Source organism: Notamacropus eugenii, chromosome 4, assembly GCF_028372415.1.
Source record: "Notamacropus eugenii isolate mMacEug1 chromosome 4, mMacEug1.pri_v2, whole genome shotgun sequence".
NCBI classification, from domain to species: Eukaryota; Metazoa; Chordata; class Mammalia; order Diprotodontia; family Macropodidae; genus Notamacropus; species Notamacropus eugenii.
The window spans coordinates 33,931,246-33,949,559 of record NC_092875.1 but is presented as its reverse complement, the minus strand read 5'-3'; the positions used below and the strand labels follow the sequence as shown (position 1 = coordinate 33,949,559).

Genomic DNA, 18,314 nt, shown 5'->3' with positions numbered 1-18,314 from the left:
GGGACATGGGGCATCATCTATAAAGCCCAGGATTTTTCTGTTTCTTTCTATACTCCTAGAAAGGAAAATTAAGGTAGGAATCATCAAAGGGTCCAACTGGGATGCCACATGACAAAAGGGTCACAAATACACTAGCAATACAGCAAGAGCATGAAAACCTCTGCAATGCGAGAGGCACTATCATCCTCTTGTGAAAAATGCACCGACATGGTGAGATTGGCCACTGAGTCACACAGAGCTGCAGCCAGTTAAGCAGTGCCCTACACACTGGAGAAAGTCTCATTAGAATAAAGCTTGGTGTTTACCTGTACCTTCAATGTCTCTCCCTGCAAGGAACTGTCACTGTCATCGTTTTCATCGGGCTTAATCAAAACCGTGTTACTGAGAAGATGGTTCTGTACTGCCATCAGATAGCGCAGGCAGGAGGAAGCGGCCTTTAATACAAATAAGGGCAACTGGAATGAGCTAAATGCTACTGAAAACACAGAAAATGCAAAATCCTTTAGAAAAGTTCAGACAAGCAAAGGAGAGAAGGGCAACATACAAGACAAATCGCAAATCACTTGTTTAAATGAGCTGTTTCAGAGTCAATGTGCTGACATCACTGAGATGCCAAACCTCCTTCACCTGTTGCTGGTGGGTCTCACCCTGTCCCTGCTCCAACCACTCAGGACAATGAACTGACTTCATCAGTTTGGGTCTGGTGTGAAGATGCCCTCCATGGCTCCAAATGAGGTACCTGGCTCACAGGGGCTGAGTGAGCTGCCAGCATCTCCCAGCCAGACTGTCCAGAGCCAGCCTTCCATACAAGTGTTCCAGCTCCCCAGCCACTAAATCATGCTGATGCACATCACGTGCCCCCTTGTCCACCTTCTCCTTCTCCCTGCCTTCCCCCCATCACCAAAGACTTGTTCCCAATTATAAAAAGTGATCTCTGGTGCTGAGCAGGCTGGATCCATTTGTGCAGTGGCACCAAATCAAAAACATGCCTCTGAAAGCAGGAAAAGCTGAGCAAATTAGTGAGCAAAGAGGAACAACCCCCACTCTTGATCCAGCTGCCTGCTCCCACATTGGGGATTCAGGTAAGAGACAGAGGGTTTGGAGAAAAGGCATGCTCCAAGGCCTAACCAAAAGGTACTCATCCCACTGGTCAAGGCCCGCTTCTAACTGCTCTCTCACACTGTGCAAAATGTGCCTAAACTTGGCAGCTCAAGAGAACCCTGCTTTCAGGAAATGCAATTTACTTACAGGCACCGTTGAAAGAAGTCTTTGAAAATCATCTTTAGAGACTGTTTGGCACTTGGTGATTAAGATACAGGATTCTCGAACAACAATCTTCAGAATGTAGTGCAAAAGTTCATCATTTAGTCTTTAAAATGTAGGAAAAATGTAACAGTAAAATGTCGATGGCTTATCAGTTAAAGGACACATTTCACACAATGGGTAAGCCCTGAGAAACCACACTGCAGATAAAAAAAGACTCATTTAACTGATCTTACAACCAAATAAATGCTCATTTGCCAGACCAACATTCATGGCAAAGGCGCCAAGAGGAAAGTAATGTACGGCACCAAGTAGAGATGATTCCCACTGACCTAGGACAGGGTATTGTCCACAACAGTGTAAATCAGAGATTAGCCACTTACAATCCACAGGCCAAATCCAGTACTCTACCTGTTTTACATGGCCTGTGAGCTAACAACAGTTTTTACATTTTAAAATATCTTCACTGAGAGCCATACAAATATAGGTGTGGGTCACATTTGGTTTAATGGCCATACTTTGTTCACCCCTACTGTAAATAACAGAAAAATCTAGAGTCCAGCAATAAAGTCAAGGTGGAGGGGCCAAGGATGCATCTGTGCCTTCTTAATAGACAATGTCCCTTATCATTTCAGGCTTATATTTTAAAATTCTGGGACTGACTTCCTCTTCTGATAAAATGGAGCTACACTCCAGCAGTGCAATTTTTGATGATCTTTTCCTATTCATTAGCAGAGTACCAACCACACTAATCATATTTGATGAGAAAGGAGCCTAACACTTTTTTCACACCTCAGTGGCATAAAGTTAAATACAGATCCTTAAATTAAACTGGAATCCAACCCAAACCCCTCATTTTACAGTTGAAAAGAATGGAAGAGCCTCAACAAAGGACAAGCAACCCAGTCCAATTTTGGCATAGCCAGATCTAGACCTCTCCCTGCCTTTGGAGCCTGGGGCTCTTTCCAGGCTGCACCAACCCACATGGCAAAAAAGGGCACTGATTTAACTAACTTTAAACTTTATTAAAGAATCTGAATATGGAAAAGCATTAAAATGCCCAAATGCTTGCCCTCTCCCCCAATTCACTCAGTGCTAGAGTCAATGCTATAATATATTCCCAAAGGCAAGCCAAGTGCTGAGCAAGCACACTCTGAGGCTAACTCACGCTGACTAATGAATAACGTAACTGCATCACCTGTAATGATCATCTTCATCGCTACCAAAGCGATTGTTTTGAAGTTGTTCAGCCAAATTGGTCAGGATCACATCCCGCAGCTGGGAGAGTCCAGTGTTTCTCTCTCCTGTGATAGTACAAAAGTTTATGATACACTCTAGCAATGGTGCCAGGGAATCTGACTCACTAAGAAATAACTCAGGGGCGATAGTTTCAGTGTTTAAGTGTAATGACCAGCTGGTATTGTCACTCGTTCTGCCTTCCAGATTATCTGCTCCCTGACTACAAAGACCCCACGAGGCACATGACTTCTGTCTGACCAAATCTCAGGTATCAAGTTCTAATTCTGCAAGACAGCTCTATAGCTCTGAATGTTAACACGAAAAAGCTAGCTTAGACTTCTAATAGCACACATTAAAGTGTGCAAAGCATTTTACATAATGACAAATATGACCCTCTAACAACCTTGTGACACTGGAAACTGAGGCTGAGAAAGATTAAGCAACTTGTCCAGGGACTATTCTAAGTGTAGGAAGCAGGATTTCATCAAGGGTCTTTGAGATTCTAAGAAACAAATTAACCTTAAACACTCAATTTTCTTCCAGGTTCATAGTGGACTAATGGGAGGCAGAGAGAGAAATTATTAATTACTATCCAATTATAACCCTCCCCCCCACAATCTGATTCAATGTAACAAACAGTTCTGAAGCCCCTTTGTGGGTGGCATTCTTCTTGACAATGAGGAGACAAATAAAAGCTCCTGCCTTCAAGGATCTCCTATTCAAGGTCAATTCTTAAAATGTCACCTGAACATCATTCTCACCTTCTGTTAAAACCAGTTTAAGTAAGTTATTCATTTCAACTTCTCCTGGATACAGGATAGTTAAACCAGAGCTAAAATGAGAGAAAACCAAAAATTAGTTTTTGAACACATTCTAGAAAAATACAAGCCAACTCCTGCCTACACGAAGAGTTCTAAATAGTCATTTTCACTTTTAAAAAATACTCATTTCTTATCCTGCTTGAAATTCTACAAATAGAGTTAATTTACCTCATACATCCTAAATACACGAACCTGCATGTACTACACAAATATCAATCTCTTTCTTTGTTCTATCTGTGAGCTTGTGGAGACATATACAACTGGTTTAACTGAATGGACAGGGATGACCCAGAAAGTCAGTTTTATTGTGCATTTAGATGCTGGCATATATTGACTAAATAGATGATCATAGGATTTAGAAAAGGAAGAAAGCTTCGAGATTATCCTCTTTATCACATTAAGAGGCAGTGTAGTGTGGGACAAAGTGCTTAATCAAGAGTCAGAAGATCTGAATTTAAATCTCTATTCGATCCCTATTAACTGTGTGATTGATTTGGCTTAACCTCTCTGTCCCTCTGTTGGTTCATCTGCAAAATAGAATGAGAATACTCATGCTTCCTACCTACATGGGGCTACTGAGAGAAAGTACTTTGTAAACCTGAAAGGTTTTAAAAGGTAAAACCATTATCATCTAGTGAAACCCCTCATTTTACAGCCATGGAACAGGCCATAAATGTCAGTATCCATGCTCTGACTCAAAAGCACAGCTCTCATGGCGGAACAGCTCCACTTAAGATTTGGACTTAAAAATTAATACCAGAATAACTCCAAGAGCAGAGCAGATTATGAGCAACCCCAGATGGCAACGTTCAAGGAGAAAAAAGCCAAAAGCACCATTACAGAAACCAGCTCCTCCATCAGAGGCAGAAGGTCTCCAAACTACTTACTTTCCTTGAACTCTTTCCTTACTCTATCATGGGAGTGATCATGTAGATAGAAAAGGATGACAAGGCAAATAACATTAGGCCTTATTTTACCTTAAATTTCTTTCATCCAAGTCTGTCTATCTGTAAGCATATTTATTAACTAAAAAAGGCCTGGAAGTGCCCATTTTAGAGACAAAAGATACACACACACACACACACACACAAACACACAAACACACTGACATGTACAGCAATACATCAACAACTTAGAATTCACTGGTGTGAGAGTTCTCTCACTGGTGCAAATTGCAACCTGTATAAAATTCAGAGCATTAGAGAACTACCTGAGACTCAAAGAAGTTACCTAACTTACCTGTGATTGGTCACACAGCAGGCAAAGAGGATTAGGTCCTGACTCTGGGGCTAGCACCCTCCTTATTAGGCCCTGCCAGGCTTCCCTTTCTCCATTCTCTATGGTACCTGTTATGTCTGTATACTTCTTACATAAATGAAAGAACTATGGACTCTAGACTAATTGTAGTGTGGAAACCTCTCCATTTTAGTTGATTTAAAGAAGGCATGTCTGACCCTATTTAGGCAATACTGGGCTGTGAGCTGATCAAAACAAAAGTGGCACTCAAGTATCGAAACCCCTAAATTGCCAAGGGACTAAAACCAACAACTAAAAGACATAACTCTAGGGGGAAAGGGACAAAAAAGTGGAAATCTAATGCTGTAGCACCCAGGTAGAGGAACAAATCTATCTAGTATTTTTTAATGATCATAAGAACTGATGATAATTTGGGGAAAAAAAACTAGATCCTGCAGGACTCTCTGTTCTACTTCAATATTCTATGACAAGAAGGAACAGGGTGAGCAATTTTGCCTGATCTTGGACCACTTCCCATTTGTGAGGAGGCTCCCTGGAATCTGGTGATATCTGGAGACGTATGAGTTCCCTTTCCTTCCCATCCTCACCCCATTTCTTAAAATAGAATGAAGGGCGTTCCTGTTTAGTGTGGTCTATATCACATGACATCAGAGGCCCCTCCCAACTCTTTCTGCGAGACTCCTTTTTCCTCTTCCCTGCTCTCCCACCAAAGAGCAAATGACTCTAATGTGTTTAGAGGCACTCTAGTCATGCTGAGGCATTTGATCAGCTATACAGTGCCAGGATAAAATTTCATAAAGACTTTGAAGGCTCTTTCTGGAGAGGAATCCGACAGCACACAAGAGTCTTAAGACTGATCATACCTTTGTGGAACACGGTTGGATATATGCCTTGGATATATTAATGGGAACACATTCAAAAGAAATTAAATGACAATTAAATCTCATATTTCTACAGCATTTTAAGGTTTACCAAGGGTTTTCTTCACAACACACTGTGTAGGGAACTTTATGGATTCATATACTATTGGAGCTAAAAAGGACCTTAGGGATTACAGTGCAACCCATTCATTTTTATGTATGAGTAAACTAAAGGTGAAAATCTGGAAAAAATTAAGATATCCCATTACTGGGGAACATCTAGGTAAATTGTGGTCCCTCAATACACTGAAGTACTACACTGCCATAAAGAAGGACAAATAAGAGAAATATGTGGAAGTATGTAAGACCTATAAAGTGGACCCTGAAAAATATGAACAAGGACTAGAGTCATATAAAAACATGCATGTTTTTATGTGATCACAATATCAGTGGAGATTAGAAGGAAGTAGTGAGTAGGTTATAGGTAAAGAGTTACCAATACCTGTAAGATCAAGTATGATTTTGATTGTACAAATGATTAATTACAAAACGAACTGGAAAAAATGCCTTAGAGATCAAAGAGCCAAATGCAAGTGAAGCTGTGTCTTCCGTCCCACTCCATGACAAATAACTTTAGCAAATCAGGAAAGTGCCCAAGCTGGAACAACTGAGATAAATACCTAAAATCTTTCTCCAAATCCCCTAAAAGCAGCCTTCAAGCTCCCCATTACAAACAATTCAATATAGATGCCCTCCCAAATTAAGTCATATCTTATATAGACAATGGAAGCTCCAAAGTATCTTTCAACAACTCTGGATTGCGGAAAGAGACATACCTATTAAGCTGGCTGACAGGGGCAATTCTAATCCATTTTGGGAGAATCATGTGTGCTGAGCACTAAGAAAATCCACTGCAGCTTACCTGATGGCAAGACAGACTTCCTTCTGTATTTCAGGGCAAATCTGGTCTTTTGGGGCCATCAATAGTTGCCACAGCAGAAGTCCTGACCGTCGAATGATTTCTCGATTCCTTTCAGTTTGTGGGCTGAAGAAAAATTTAAACACCACCTACAGAAACATAAGAATTTAATCTAAAAACACTCTTTCCATTGAAGCCATGGGGAGAGTGAAATGATATTGTTAAAAGCACATCAAAGGTGGTCTTGTGAGTGCAACCCCAGGGGACTTTTAATCAATATTTTCTACTGCCCAACTATGCAATAACAATAAATATTTGTAATATCATACACACTGCAGCACTCATGCAGCTATAATGTTTTGTATAAGACAAGAATTCTAATGGAGGATTAGAATATAGTACAGAACCAGAGGCCTTAATTTTATTTTTTCTCTACGATAAAACACAAGAATCTTTGGGTAGTCGATTTCAGTCTCTAAAATTTAAAACTAGCTCATGAATGCTTCAATATACTTTATGAAATGAGCAAAAATCAATGGATGCTTAAATTTTCTTTTCTATTGGTTGGAAATTTAAAGAATCTCTTTCCCATCGGGGATAAAGGCCTCATTTCTAGAATATATAGAGAACTGACCCAAATGTATAATCGTACAAGTCATTCCCCAATTGATAAATGGTCAAAGGATATGAACAGGCAATTTTCAGAGGAAGAAATTAAAGCTATCTATAATCATATGAAAAAATGCTCTAAATCACTATTGGTTAGAGAGATGCAAATCAAAACAACTCTGAGGTACCACATCACACCTATAAGATTGGCAAACATGACAGAACAAGAAAATGATAAATGCTGGAGAGGATGTGGGAGAGTTGGAACACTAATTCATTGTTGGTGGAGCTGCGAGCACATCCAACCATTCTGGAGAGCAATTTGGAACTATGCCCAAAGGGCTACAAAAATGTGCATACCCTTTGACCCAGCAATATCGCTACTAGGACTATATCCCCAAGAGATCATAAAAATGGGAAAGGGTCCCACATGTACAAAAATATTTATAGCAGCACTCTATGTAGTTGCCAAAAACTGGAAGTCAAGGGGATGTCCATCAATTGGGGAATGGCTGAATAAATTATGGTATATGAATGTAATGGAGTACTATTGTGCCATAAGAAATGATGAACAAGAAGACTTCAGAGAGGCCTGGAAGGACTTATATGACCTGATGCTGAGTGAAAGGAGCAGAACCAGGAGAACGTTATGCACAGCAACAACCACAGTGTGTGAGAGTTTTTTCTGGTAGACTTAGATTTTTGTAATAACACAAGAACTTCTGAAAAAAAAAAAAAATCCCAATGGTGGACCTCAAGGCAAAAAGCCTTCCACACTCAGAGAGAGAAATATGGAAGTCACTCACATAATGTAGCAGATCATGTTTGTGTATGTGTATCTGTTTGTGTATCATGTTCTGATTTGTTATACGGATTCTTTCATTTATCTTAGTCTGACTACACAGCATGACGATAGTGAAAATATACTCAATAGGAAAGTTTATGTAGAATCTATACAGAATTGTATGCAGTCGTGGGGAGGGAGGGAGGTAGTGGGGGGTGGGTGGGGAGGGATAAAATCGCAATTGTATGGCAGTGATTGTTAAACATTAAAAAAAATAAAAAAATTAATAAAAAAAAAAAAAAAAAAAAAAAGAATCTCTTTCCCAGTGTTTATCTGAAACCTATGTATTCACCTGAAAGACAACAAGAATGCAGCGTATAATACAGGTATCTCCATTGACCATGGCTTTCTCCATAATGTCACAAATACTGCTAAGATGGTGTGCTTCGATTGGATGCTGCTTGCCCAAAAAGTTTGTAATTGGCAGACTGGTATTGGTTGCAAGAAGATTGAGTTGATGGATGCACATGGCACCAACATGGTGCAGTAACTGGTTTATAACCTCATTTGTGGTTACAGCCTCGCCTAGAAAGTTAAAAACAGAGTAGTAAAGACATGAGGTACAAATGACCTATACATACAAACAAAGAGTCACTGTAGCCTCCACCCCTCTTTCTATCTCCCTCACATGCTGCTAGTGGTGTATGACTGATCTTAAAATGTTTTTTGGAGCTCATAAAGAATTCTTCCCTTTGAAATCAGAGAAAGAGAAGAAGTAAAGAGACTTGAAAAGTAGGAAAGGCTCAAGAGAGATGCTTGAACTGGGGGGATGGGAGGTGGGGAATGGGGTGAAGAAGCAGACTCACAAGTAGTACCAGCTTGCCTCTATTGATGGCTCCAAGATCTAAAAAGGCCTTGCCCCACATTTTATGGATTTTCCATTCTTTCTTAGACTAATGAATTCTATCAATTTAAGATTATCTTGAGTTCATTCCGCCCTCATTCAATCAACAAACACTGATTAAGTGATGAAGTTACAAAGAGCATTGTGCTAGGCAGTGAGGGAGGACACAAAATTTCGATAAATGGTCTCTGCCCTCAAAGCCTATAGAAAAGAGAACAAACGCAAATAATCCTATTTCATGATAACTATATTAAAGAAGGGAAGGACAAACCCACATTGAAATGGTGGGTAGGATTTAGAAGACATTCCAGGCACAGAAAATACCATGAGTAATGGTAGGGAAGCCAGAAGGCATAGGGAATGTTTGGGGAACAGAAAGTAGTGTCCAGTTTGGCTGAAGTACAAAGTGAATAGAAGGAGTAATATGAGTAAGTCAACCTTAGCAACTCAAGCAGCACTATCTGAAGTCTTTGCTTATCCCCTCCCCTCCCCCCTTCAGTTAGTGCCTTCCATCCCCCCTTTCCCAACCACCCTGTATTTAACTATCTTCCACTGATCTGTATTTATTCTGCATATATGCTGTCTTTTCCAATAGAATATAAATTCCATGGAGGCAGAGACTTTCATTTTTTTATCTCTGTGCTAACCTAAAGTTCTAGCACACAAAAGACATTCAATAAATGCTCACTGAGTCTAATTGGTTGACTTAGTTCAACTGGATTGTTCACCTCCCACCTACTCATTGATGTTTTTGCAATTTCTAACATTTCGATGGCACAATCTCAGGCTAACACAGTATCACTTTTGCTCACCTTTTGGCTCAGCAATGATGTGGCTGACTCCAAGTCTTTGACATACATAATGGAAAGCTTGATTCCCAGGATTGCACCATTGATCAATATAGTCATTAGAACATGTCCATATCATGTTATTCACTGTGTCATAACATGCGCCTGTAGAAAAAAATTTATTTAAATCACTTTGATATCTTCCCTACATAGTTTTTCAGTTTTTGCCCTATTAATTCACGTTCATTACTTCCTAAAAACCAAAACTTCACGAGCATTGGGTGACACAGACAGCATCACCTCCACATACGTGTTAAACGTCTTCATGAGTTGCTGTGGCTAAGTTTCTGGTGAAAAGCTTCTCCACACATCAATGATCTTGTTCTTGGACAACAGAGGAGCTACTGGACCCCATGTCTTTACAGAGCCTGCAAGAACCTAGGGTCACTTCCATACCACAATGGGGGAAAAAGGGGATTTTCTAGGAGGGTTCTCTTATTAAACATTTCAAAAATAAAAAGAATGAAAAGGAGAAGTTTGATGCTGCTAATCCTTATCTTTCACAGACACAGAGGTATGAATATTAAGCAACTAGGTATGACATCATTCCTGTCTTTCAACCTGAGTTTTTATGAAAAGTTCTCATTGCATGCTTTTCAAGGAATACAGATAATTAAGATCAAAAGCAGGTTCAAGTTATGACATAATAATCTAATTTTAAATTACAGAGAAAAATCACAGGTTCTTGGTCTTTCAGATTTCACTTGTATTAGATTTTTTTGACAAAGTTTCCTTCTAAGGAATGGAAGAAATTCACTCCAACAATGGTCTTCCTTTTGGAGTAACTAGAAAGAATTTTTAAAGTTGACATAAAAGAGAAGTTTCTGTCTAATGCATATTATACTGAGTCCAACTATGACACAAGCAGGGTAAAGAACTATCGAACTTGACCTTGAATTTAACTAATGAAAGGCAGTGAGACCTATAAATCACAAGGCTAAGGCTCTCCCTCTAGTTTTACAGTTTAATCTCAATGTGAACCTGGAATAAACATCTCAAGATGAAGATAGCATTAAACTGCTTCATTCCTATTGCTCAGAGTTCCTTTTAAAATACATACAAGAAAACTGAGAAGTCAAAATCCCACTTATGTGATGAATTACTTCAATGGAAACTGGCATTAATTTAAATGAAAAGGCTATGAATCCAATGAGTTTCTCCTAGGAATTTCATGCATTAATTTCTTACCTAGTCCTGGGACAAGAGCACCACGTCCAAGTGAGCTCCCAGCAGCATCAATGAGGTCTGCACGGCTTGTGAACTGACCATCCGAAATGTTATACACCAAGCTAGATGCCAGAACTTCAGAAACAATGAAAAAACTTTAATGTGACTTTTGGAGGTTGGTGGTTCAATCAGCAAATTTTAAATTTTCAACTGTCAACTATACAATGAAGAAATGGACATTTTTACTATGGAAAAAAATTTAGCTTCATTTGTTATAGACTGTATTTCAAGAATATTTCTAAAAGTATTCTGCATTTAGATTGCCATGTATCAATATCATTAAGTCCTAAAAACAGTGATATGACATTTGCTACAGGTATATCTAACTGGCTGAAAAACTGGGGAGTCATCTCTACTGCTTCCCTCTCCTTTGCTACCCTCCATCTACTGATAAAATCCCTTCCCACTGTTGCTTGAATTGCCATCGCTCCATTCTCACTGCTACTACCCTAGTGCAGGCCCTAATGTTCTCACATACACACAGCTGTCATAGCTGATTGCCAGGCTTCCCACTTCTCACCTCCATTCTATCCTGGGGGTAGAATACCACAGACACTATCAGATACTATTTACTGATGGGTTAGGTTTGCTGAACCACTTTTTTTTCCCATTTCTTTTTAAATGTTAAGTACAAGGGAAAGCTCACTGGGTTGGCAGGGGATATATCTGGAAATGGATATGACATAAAATCAAAAGTATCAACTAAAAGAAAATAAAATTTTAAAATACATCTACATGTTTCAAAAAGAGCAAGAGATTATGCTGATTATTTACAAGCATGATTCCTTTGCTGGAATGATTTCAAGAAGATAAAGTATTGCATAATAGACAGTAACAGGACATGAACTGGAGAGGGCCCTTCCCCAGGGTCAGTGGAGGCCGTGGCAGGTAATCAAGTTTCAAATTTTTCAAAGTCATTTCAAGGGGATTAGGACAAGAGCCAGGAGTCTGCCAAGATCAAATGGAGCAGCTATCACAGAGAGGAACAAAAAGAACCCCTTCCCCCACAGACAAATGGAAGAAACTCATTTACTTTTTAAAGATGAAAGACCACTTGTTCCACCAAAGAGTGAACGGGTTGCAGAGCTGCCTGAGCCCCCTGGTGGGGGAACCAGCATCACCAGGTATGTGCCACATGTGTAGATAGGTGTCTTCCTTAACATTTTCAGAGGCAGCCCACAACTGGTATTTGCTGTTGAAAAAAATTAAAATGCTTTAAAAGAAACTGAAATTTCATTGACAACAAAACAGATGATTAAAATGAAATATAGTGCCCCATCTCAGAAATAAAGAGCTCATTAGCTTAGGAAAAATATAGGATAAAGAAACAAAAAACAGGAAAAAATTAAATTTTGACTCAATTTCTCTACTCAAACATCCCTTATTACCTTTCTAAATCCCAATTTTTTATGTTCCTTCAAGAGTTTTTCTAAAAGAGGAGTTTTAAAAAGTAGTCAGAACTAAAACCTAACAGAATAAAAAGAAAATAAATGCTACATGTTATCAAAGATGTTTTAGGTAAAATACTAAGAGACTGAGGTACACACCTAGTCTTTTTATTTGACTTCAGTAATTCTACAAATGCAGCCCATCCCTCATTTTTCTACTGAGCAATAGCACTGCATTGCAAAGTACCTACTGAATGTCTCTATCCGGACATCACAAAGGTATCTCTGATTCCATTTATCCAAAATGGAATACATACCCCCCCCCCACTCCCCCAACACATCCCCGTCTTAATAACTTCCCTATTTTGGAGGACACCATCGTTCCTGTATTCGGTCAGGTGTGCATTCCCAGGGTCATCTCAGACTCTTCTTCCTGCCCCCTTTGCTCCCACATCCAGCGTGCTGCCAAGTCTTGTCAATTCCATCTTCACAATGTCCCTCACATCACTCTCCATTCACAGAGCTACCAGCCTAGCTCAGGCCTTGAGTACATCTCTCCTGGACCACTGCTATATCTTTCTCATTGGTTTACTCAAATCCATTCTTTTCCCTTTCTAACTCATCCCCCAACAGAGTTTTTATTTCTAAAGCAGAAAGCTGACCATGTTACCCTCCTGCTTCAGAAGCTTCTTGTGGCTAAGATGAAATGCACACTCCTCCGTTTGGCATTTAAAGCCCTTACACTCCATCCTGTCTTCTTCATCCAGGTGTAGAATGCTTCCCTTCCTCCCCCAATCTCGTGGAGTCCCCAGCCCACTCTGGACCCAGCTCCGGAGCCACCAACAGCAAGGTGTCCTTCAGATTCCTCCATGGGTTAGCATTCTCCCCAACGCGGAAATCACTTTATCTTTAAATGTTTAGGCACACAGTGTTTCTCTCCAGTCAGGCACTGTTTTTGGTTTGCTTGGGTTTTTTGCCTTTGTACCCCCAGGACCTGGCACATAATTTCTATTTTTTTTGGGGGGGGGGGGTTGGATCAAAGATTTTGTTGGCAGAGAAATTCCTGCAAGTGAACTTTCTCTACTAATGTGGATCAACAAGTGCTCTATAACCTACAGTCTTAATGGGTTGAGAGGTGACTAAAAGGTTAAGTAACTTACCCAGGGTCACATAGCAGCAGGTATCAGAAAAGTGAATCCAAGCCTTTCATCCACTATATCATACTGCTGCTTGGCCTGACACATAGTAAGGATGCTGGGTGAATTGTATGGAAGGTGCCATGATTTTGTGTGTAGGTACACACTCTACCTAGGTAGACCCATACCCACCACAACTTCATGGCATATCCTCAAGAAGTGCAATGAACAACCTAAAAATGAGGCTCCCTGAACTTCACAGGGCTGGCCATTAAGCACAGCTCACATTTTGATGGGATAGTTGCTGACAACTTTGGGTCATTCACTGGGCCAAGATTTAAGTGGACTTTATACATGTTAAACTGTTAGATATCCATTTTGCTGTAGTGGTGGTAGTAGAGGTAATGGACATTTGTACAGAGTCTTAAGGTTTCAGAAGCACTTGACCTACATGAGGTCATTGGCCATGATCATGAAACTAGTGAGTGTCTGAGGCAGAATTTGAACTCCTGGCCCAGTATCCTAATCACTATGCTATCTGATGTACACCATGTAATTTAGTAAGTTCTGAACAAGACATGGGCCAGAAAGATTCATCATAGTACTAAATAATGTAGTATTTCCTCATCTACATCTCAGAATAAATTCGTACCTGCAAGATTTATGAAATCCCATTAGATAACTTCTTTTGGGTCATTGACATAAGCTATTATTAAGAAGAAGATGAGCTTTCTAATTTGAAGACCATAAAATTAACTTTCATCTCCTTGCAAGACCATGATCTGAAGAGTACGTGGAGCTCATTTAGGATCTGCTATACTGACTCAGATGAGAACTAATGAGAACCTTATCCACAGCATTAGAGCTCAGAACTTGTCAGGGCTTACATCATAGCTTCTTATGAATAGTCTAGCTCTGACATTTTTTTAGTGCTTTGCCCGAAATTGGAAAAGTGAAAAAAACCTGACTTCTTCCACCCAACACAGCATCCCCATGGCAAAGGACACTTGCTCTTCTTGTTTTTTTCCTCCTGTGTCACAACAAATGAATTCTGCATGTCATAAATCCAGAAGATAGGCTCCTACTTGTGGTTAAGAAACTTTAATTAAAAGAGTACGCTGGGAACATTGGGAAATTAGTTACTGCATGGCACAATGACACCATCCTCCATGATGTTTTTAATATGTATAATCCAGTTAACATGGTGCCAGCTTCCTTCTCTAAGAAACACAGAGCTTTAAGATGAGACCCTTTAGAAAAGGACGTACATGTACAGAAACAGTTATAGCAGTTCTTTTCTGGTGGCAAAGAATTAGAAATTGAGGGGATGCCTATCAACGGGAGAATGGCTGAACAAACTGTGTCATGTGATTGGGCTAGAAAATTATTGTGCTATAGAACTTGTGCTATGAGAGCAGGATGCTCTCAGAAAAAACCTGGAAAGACTTTGAGAAACTGATGCAAAGTGACATGTATTATGTACAGCAAAGGAACAGTAATACTGTAAGATGATCAGCTGTGGATGACTTAGCTCTTCTCAGCAATACAATGATCCAAGACAGCTCTGAAGGACTTGTGACAAAAAATGCTATCCATCCCCAGAGAAAGAACTGATGGTTTCAGAATACAGGCTGAATCATACTTTTAACTTTCTTTTGAATTGTTTTTGTCTGTTTTCTTTCACAACATGACTAATATGGAAATGTTATATGTTTTGCATGTCTACACATGTATAATAAGCTATATAGAATTGCTTGCCTTCTCAGTGTGGGGGTGGGTGTGGGGAGGGAGGAAAGGAGAGAATCTGGAACTCCAAAGTTTTAAAAACGAATGTTAAAAACTGTTTTTACATGTAATTGGGGAAAAATAAAATACTAAACAAAAAAAGGGGGAAAAAAAAGATGAGAGCCTTTGGAGCCTATCTGAAAAACCCTCCTTCAGTCCTTTCCCTGAAGTCTAGACCTCAGCTCTCTCCTGGCTCTGGACTGGGCTGTGACTTCAGGTGAGGTGTTTCACCCACAGAGTCATAGGTTCTTTATCTGCAAAGCAAGGGAGAAAGAGACCTAAACTAATGATACAGGTCTGTTTGGAGGAAAACATTTTTTCAACTATAAATAGTTGAGGACTTCTGGCACAGTAGCTAGCAGGATGAACTTGGCAAGAAAAACCTAGGTCCAAATCCTGCCACTGACAGATCCTCTCCAACTGCAGGGAAGTCACTTAACCTTTCAGTGATCCAGATGACTCTAAAAAATGAAAAAGCTACAGATCAACTGACAATCTGTCTCAGTGGAGGAAGCTTCCATTATAAGGAGGTTCCTATAGAAATTAAATCACAGGTAAAGGAAAAAAATGTCTACAAACTAAATGTCCCTTCTAATTTAAATTCACATAACAAATCAAATACAATAGGTACTTCTTACCCTCTTCCATATGATAATGGAGAGCAGTGAAACTTTTAAGATTTGAAATTAATGAAGAGTAATCAAATATTTCATTTGACAGACTTACTGCTAATTAACAATTGATCCCTTTTCCTCATTCTTCCCAGTAGAAATGTAAAAGTACAAATGAGTAATTTTTATTTATACCAAACTTTCTGTGCATAACTGTTTTTTTCGATCTTGAGTTTTATTATAATTTATTAGTTGTTGTTACTGTTTGTCCTTTGTTCCTGAAGAAGACCATGACACCAGGGAGGTGATGCCATTAGCTGATTGGCTATCAAAGGAGGTGAGCTGGGGAGGCTAGAAGATCAAGCAATGGCCATATCTGCTGTGTGGCACTGGTATCTACAAAATATTCCAAGACATACAGGAAGGTTTCAAATCTGTCTGATGGACTGCCTGAGGCATGTTTAGAAAACGGCATAGTTAGACATCCCGCTGGAAAAGATGGCATGAATAGGCTGCAATCTGCAGCAGAGAAAATAATTACTTTGAGAAGTTCACAGAAGTATCCAATTCCTGTGGTCCAGTTCTAGAGGCTTCATGTTTGTCAATTTTAACTTGTAAGCTCTAGAAGGCCTTGTTCTTGCATACCTGATCGTCAAAGCAACAAATCCATGTGGATATTTTGTAAATCATACTATAATGATGATATAAAGTAATGGAACAGACACGGATGAACCCTCCACAAAAGTCCTGCTCCATTTCCTCTTTGGGGTATGAAAAGGACCCTTAACTCTCAATAGCTAGGCTGGGGAAATCAAAGACCTGACAGATTCTTCCAAGCTAAGAAAGCTTTGCTTCAAGTCCCAGGGACAATGTGGGTCTGTTACCCCAGGATGGGAGGGGGAGATGACAATATCCAGAGGATAGTCAATCCTCTGAACATGAAAATTAAAAAATTAAAACCAGCACTTAGTCCTGAGCTTCTGCAGTCAGCATAGCAGAAAGGAAAGCAGAAGGTGCTAAGAATGTGTCTGCAGATTGTCAATAAACATTAAATTAACTGGTGATACTCTAAATGTCAGATTTTTATCCAATGACCACTGAATTGACATACTACTAGAGGAACTAGATTATTTCCAAATAGATAGTCTCACCATAAATGAAACCATTAGACAAAGAAGTTGTGGCAGTTGAAGCTAAATGGAAGGATGGCTAAAAGGTTCTCCCTAAATAGGCAGCACAGTTGGTTTAACTGGGTGCCCAGAGGCAACATCATTACATGAGAAACCTGGTCTTCCTGCCTTATAGTACTCATGATGTGCATAAGCAAAGGGTCATCACGAAGAGGACTACAACTTATGGGGATGATACAGTTTATGGACATCCATAACGATGACTGAGAACTATGGGCTGCCAATGGAATGACTGAGGATTACAGACCATGATAATCACTGTGGATTATGAGTCAACATTTATTGAGAACCTAAAGAATCTGGCAAGACCCTAAAAATCAAATCAACCTGTACATCAATATTTGGTCACTTCAATGTGAAACTGGGCACAGGGATGACAATTTTTAAAAAGTGAAAAATATGCTTTTGGATTGAGAAATTAGAGGTGCAAGATTTCTGGATTACAGGACTAATGCAATGAAAGATAGACTTTTTTTTAATAATCCTCAGAGTCTTTCAAACATCTCTAAAATAGGACTTATACAGAAGAGATACCTTCATGGTCTAAGATACCAAGAATCCTAACAAGGTGAAAACACAATGAACTGAAAGCAGAAAAGGCTAACTCCTAACCCTCACTTAGCCTCTCCCCCATTTCCCACCTCACTATGACAAGGCCAAATAAGTCTTACAACAGAAGACCAAATAGGCTTAAAACAGAATTAACAACTAGATCAGGGGTGGGGAACTTGCGGCTTTGAGGCCACATGTGGGGCCTCAAGTGCAGCCCTTTGACTGAATCCAAACTTCGCAGAACAAATCCTTTTATTAAGGGGATCACCTTAACAGAAGGATTTTTATGTGAAATTTGGATTCAGTCAAAGGGCTGCACTTGAAGCCCTAGAGGGCCACATGTGGCCTGGAGACTGCAGATTCCCCACCCCTGATCTAGCCCATACCACTTCTCTCCATACTGCAGAAAACCAAGAGGCAGAAGCTTATTCTGGCTAGGACAACAGCATGGAAAAACCAAACTCAGCTACAGAACTCAGTCAGTCAGTAAACATTTATTAAATATCTACTACGTGCCAGGCACTATGCTAACTGCTAGCAATACAAAACAAGGCAAAAAACAGTCTTCTGTCTTCAAGGAGTTCACAATCTAATGGGGGAGACACAAGCAAACAAATATGTACAAATAAGCTCTATACACGATAAACAGGAAATAATTAAAAGGGAGAAAAAGCACTAGAATTAAGAGGGGTTGGAAAAGGGTTCCTGTAGAAGATGATACCTCAGATGGGATTTAAAAGAAGCCAGGGAAACCAGCAGGCAAAAAGGAAGGAGTCCATTCCAGGCAAGGAAGAAAAACAGAGAAAATGCCAGGAACTAAGAGAGGGAGCGTCTCACTTCTGGAACAGTCAGGAGGCCAGTGTCACTGGATCAAAAAGTATGTGTTGAGAAGTAAGGTGTTAAGAAGACTGCAAAAGCAGG

At 39.7% G+C, this 18,314-nt stretch overlaps 1 protein-coding gene across 11 annotated transcripts in view; it reads right to left on the bottom strand.

Moving 5' to 3' along the window:
* HECTD4 (HECT domain E3 ubiquitin protein ligase 4) overlaps window positions 1-18,314 on the bottom strand; it is a 204,681-nt gene that overhangs the window by 82,295 nt on the left and 104,072 nt on the right. For 9 of the 11 annotated variants that reach the window (XM_072600404.1, XM_072600410.1, XM_072600405.1 and 6 more), the window contains 9 exons: window positions 11,765-11,923; window positions 10,693-10,806; window positions 9,469-9,609; window positions 8,105-8,337; window positions 6,363-6,508; window positions 3,264-3,334; window positions 2,462-2,567; window positions 1,249-1,369; window positions 306-434 (listed from right to left, as the gene is read on the bottom strand). In XM_072600404.1, coding sequence (XP_072456505.1) covers window positions 306-434; window positions 1,249-1,369; window positions 2,462-2,567; window positions 3,264-3,334; window positions 6,363-6,508; window positions 8,105-8,337; window positions 9,469-9,609; window positions 10,693-10,806; window positions 11,765-11,923 — 1,220 coding nt within the window. The remainder of the gene's footprint in view (window positions 1-305; window positions 435-1,248; window positions 1,370-2,461; window positions 2,568-3,263; window positions 3,335-6,362; window positions 6,509-8,104; window positions 8,338-9,468; window positions 9,610-10,692; window positions 10,807-11,764; window positions 11,924-18,314) is intronic. The other 2 variants (XM_072600406.1, XM_072600408.1) reach the window with 1 other exon arrangement.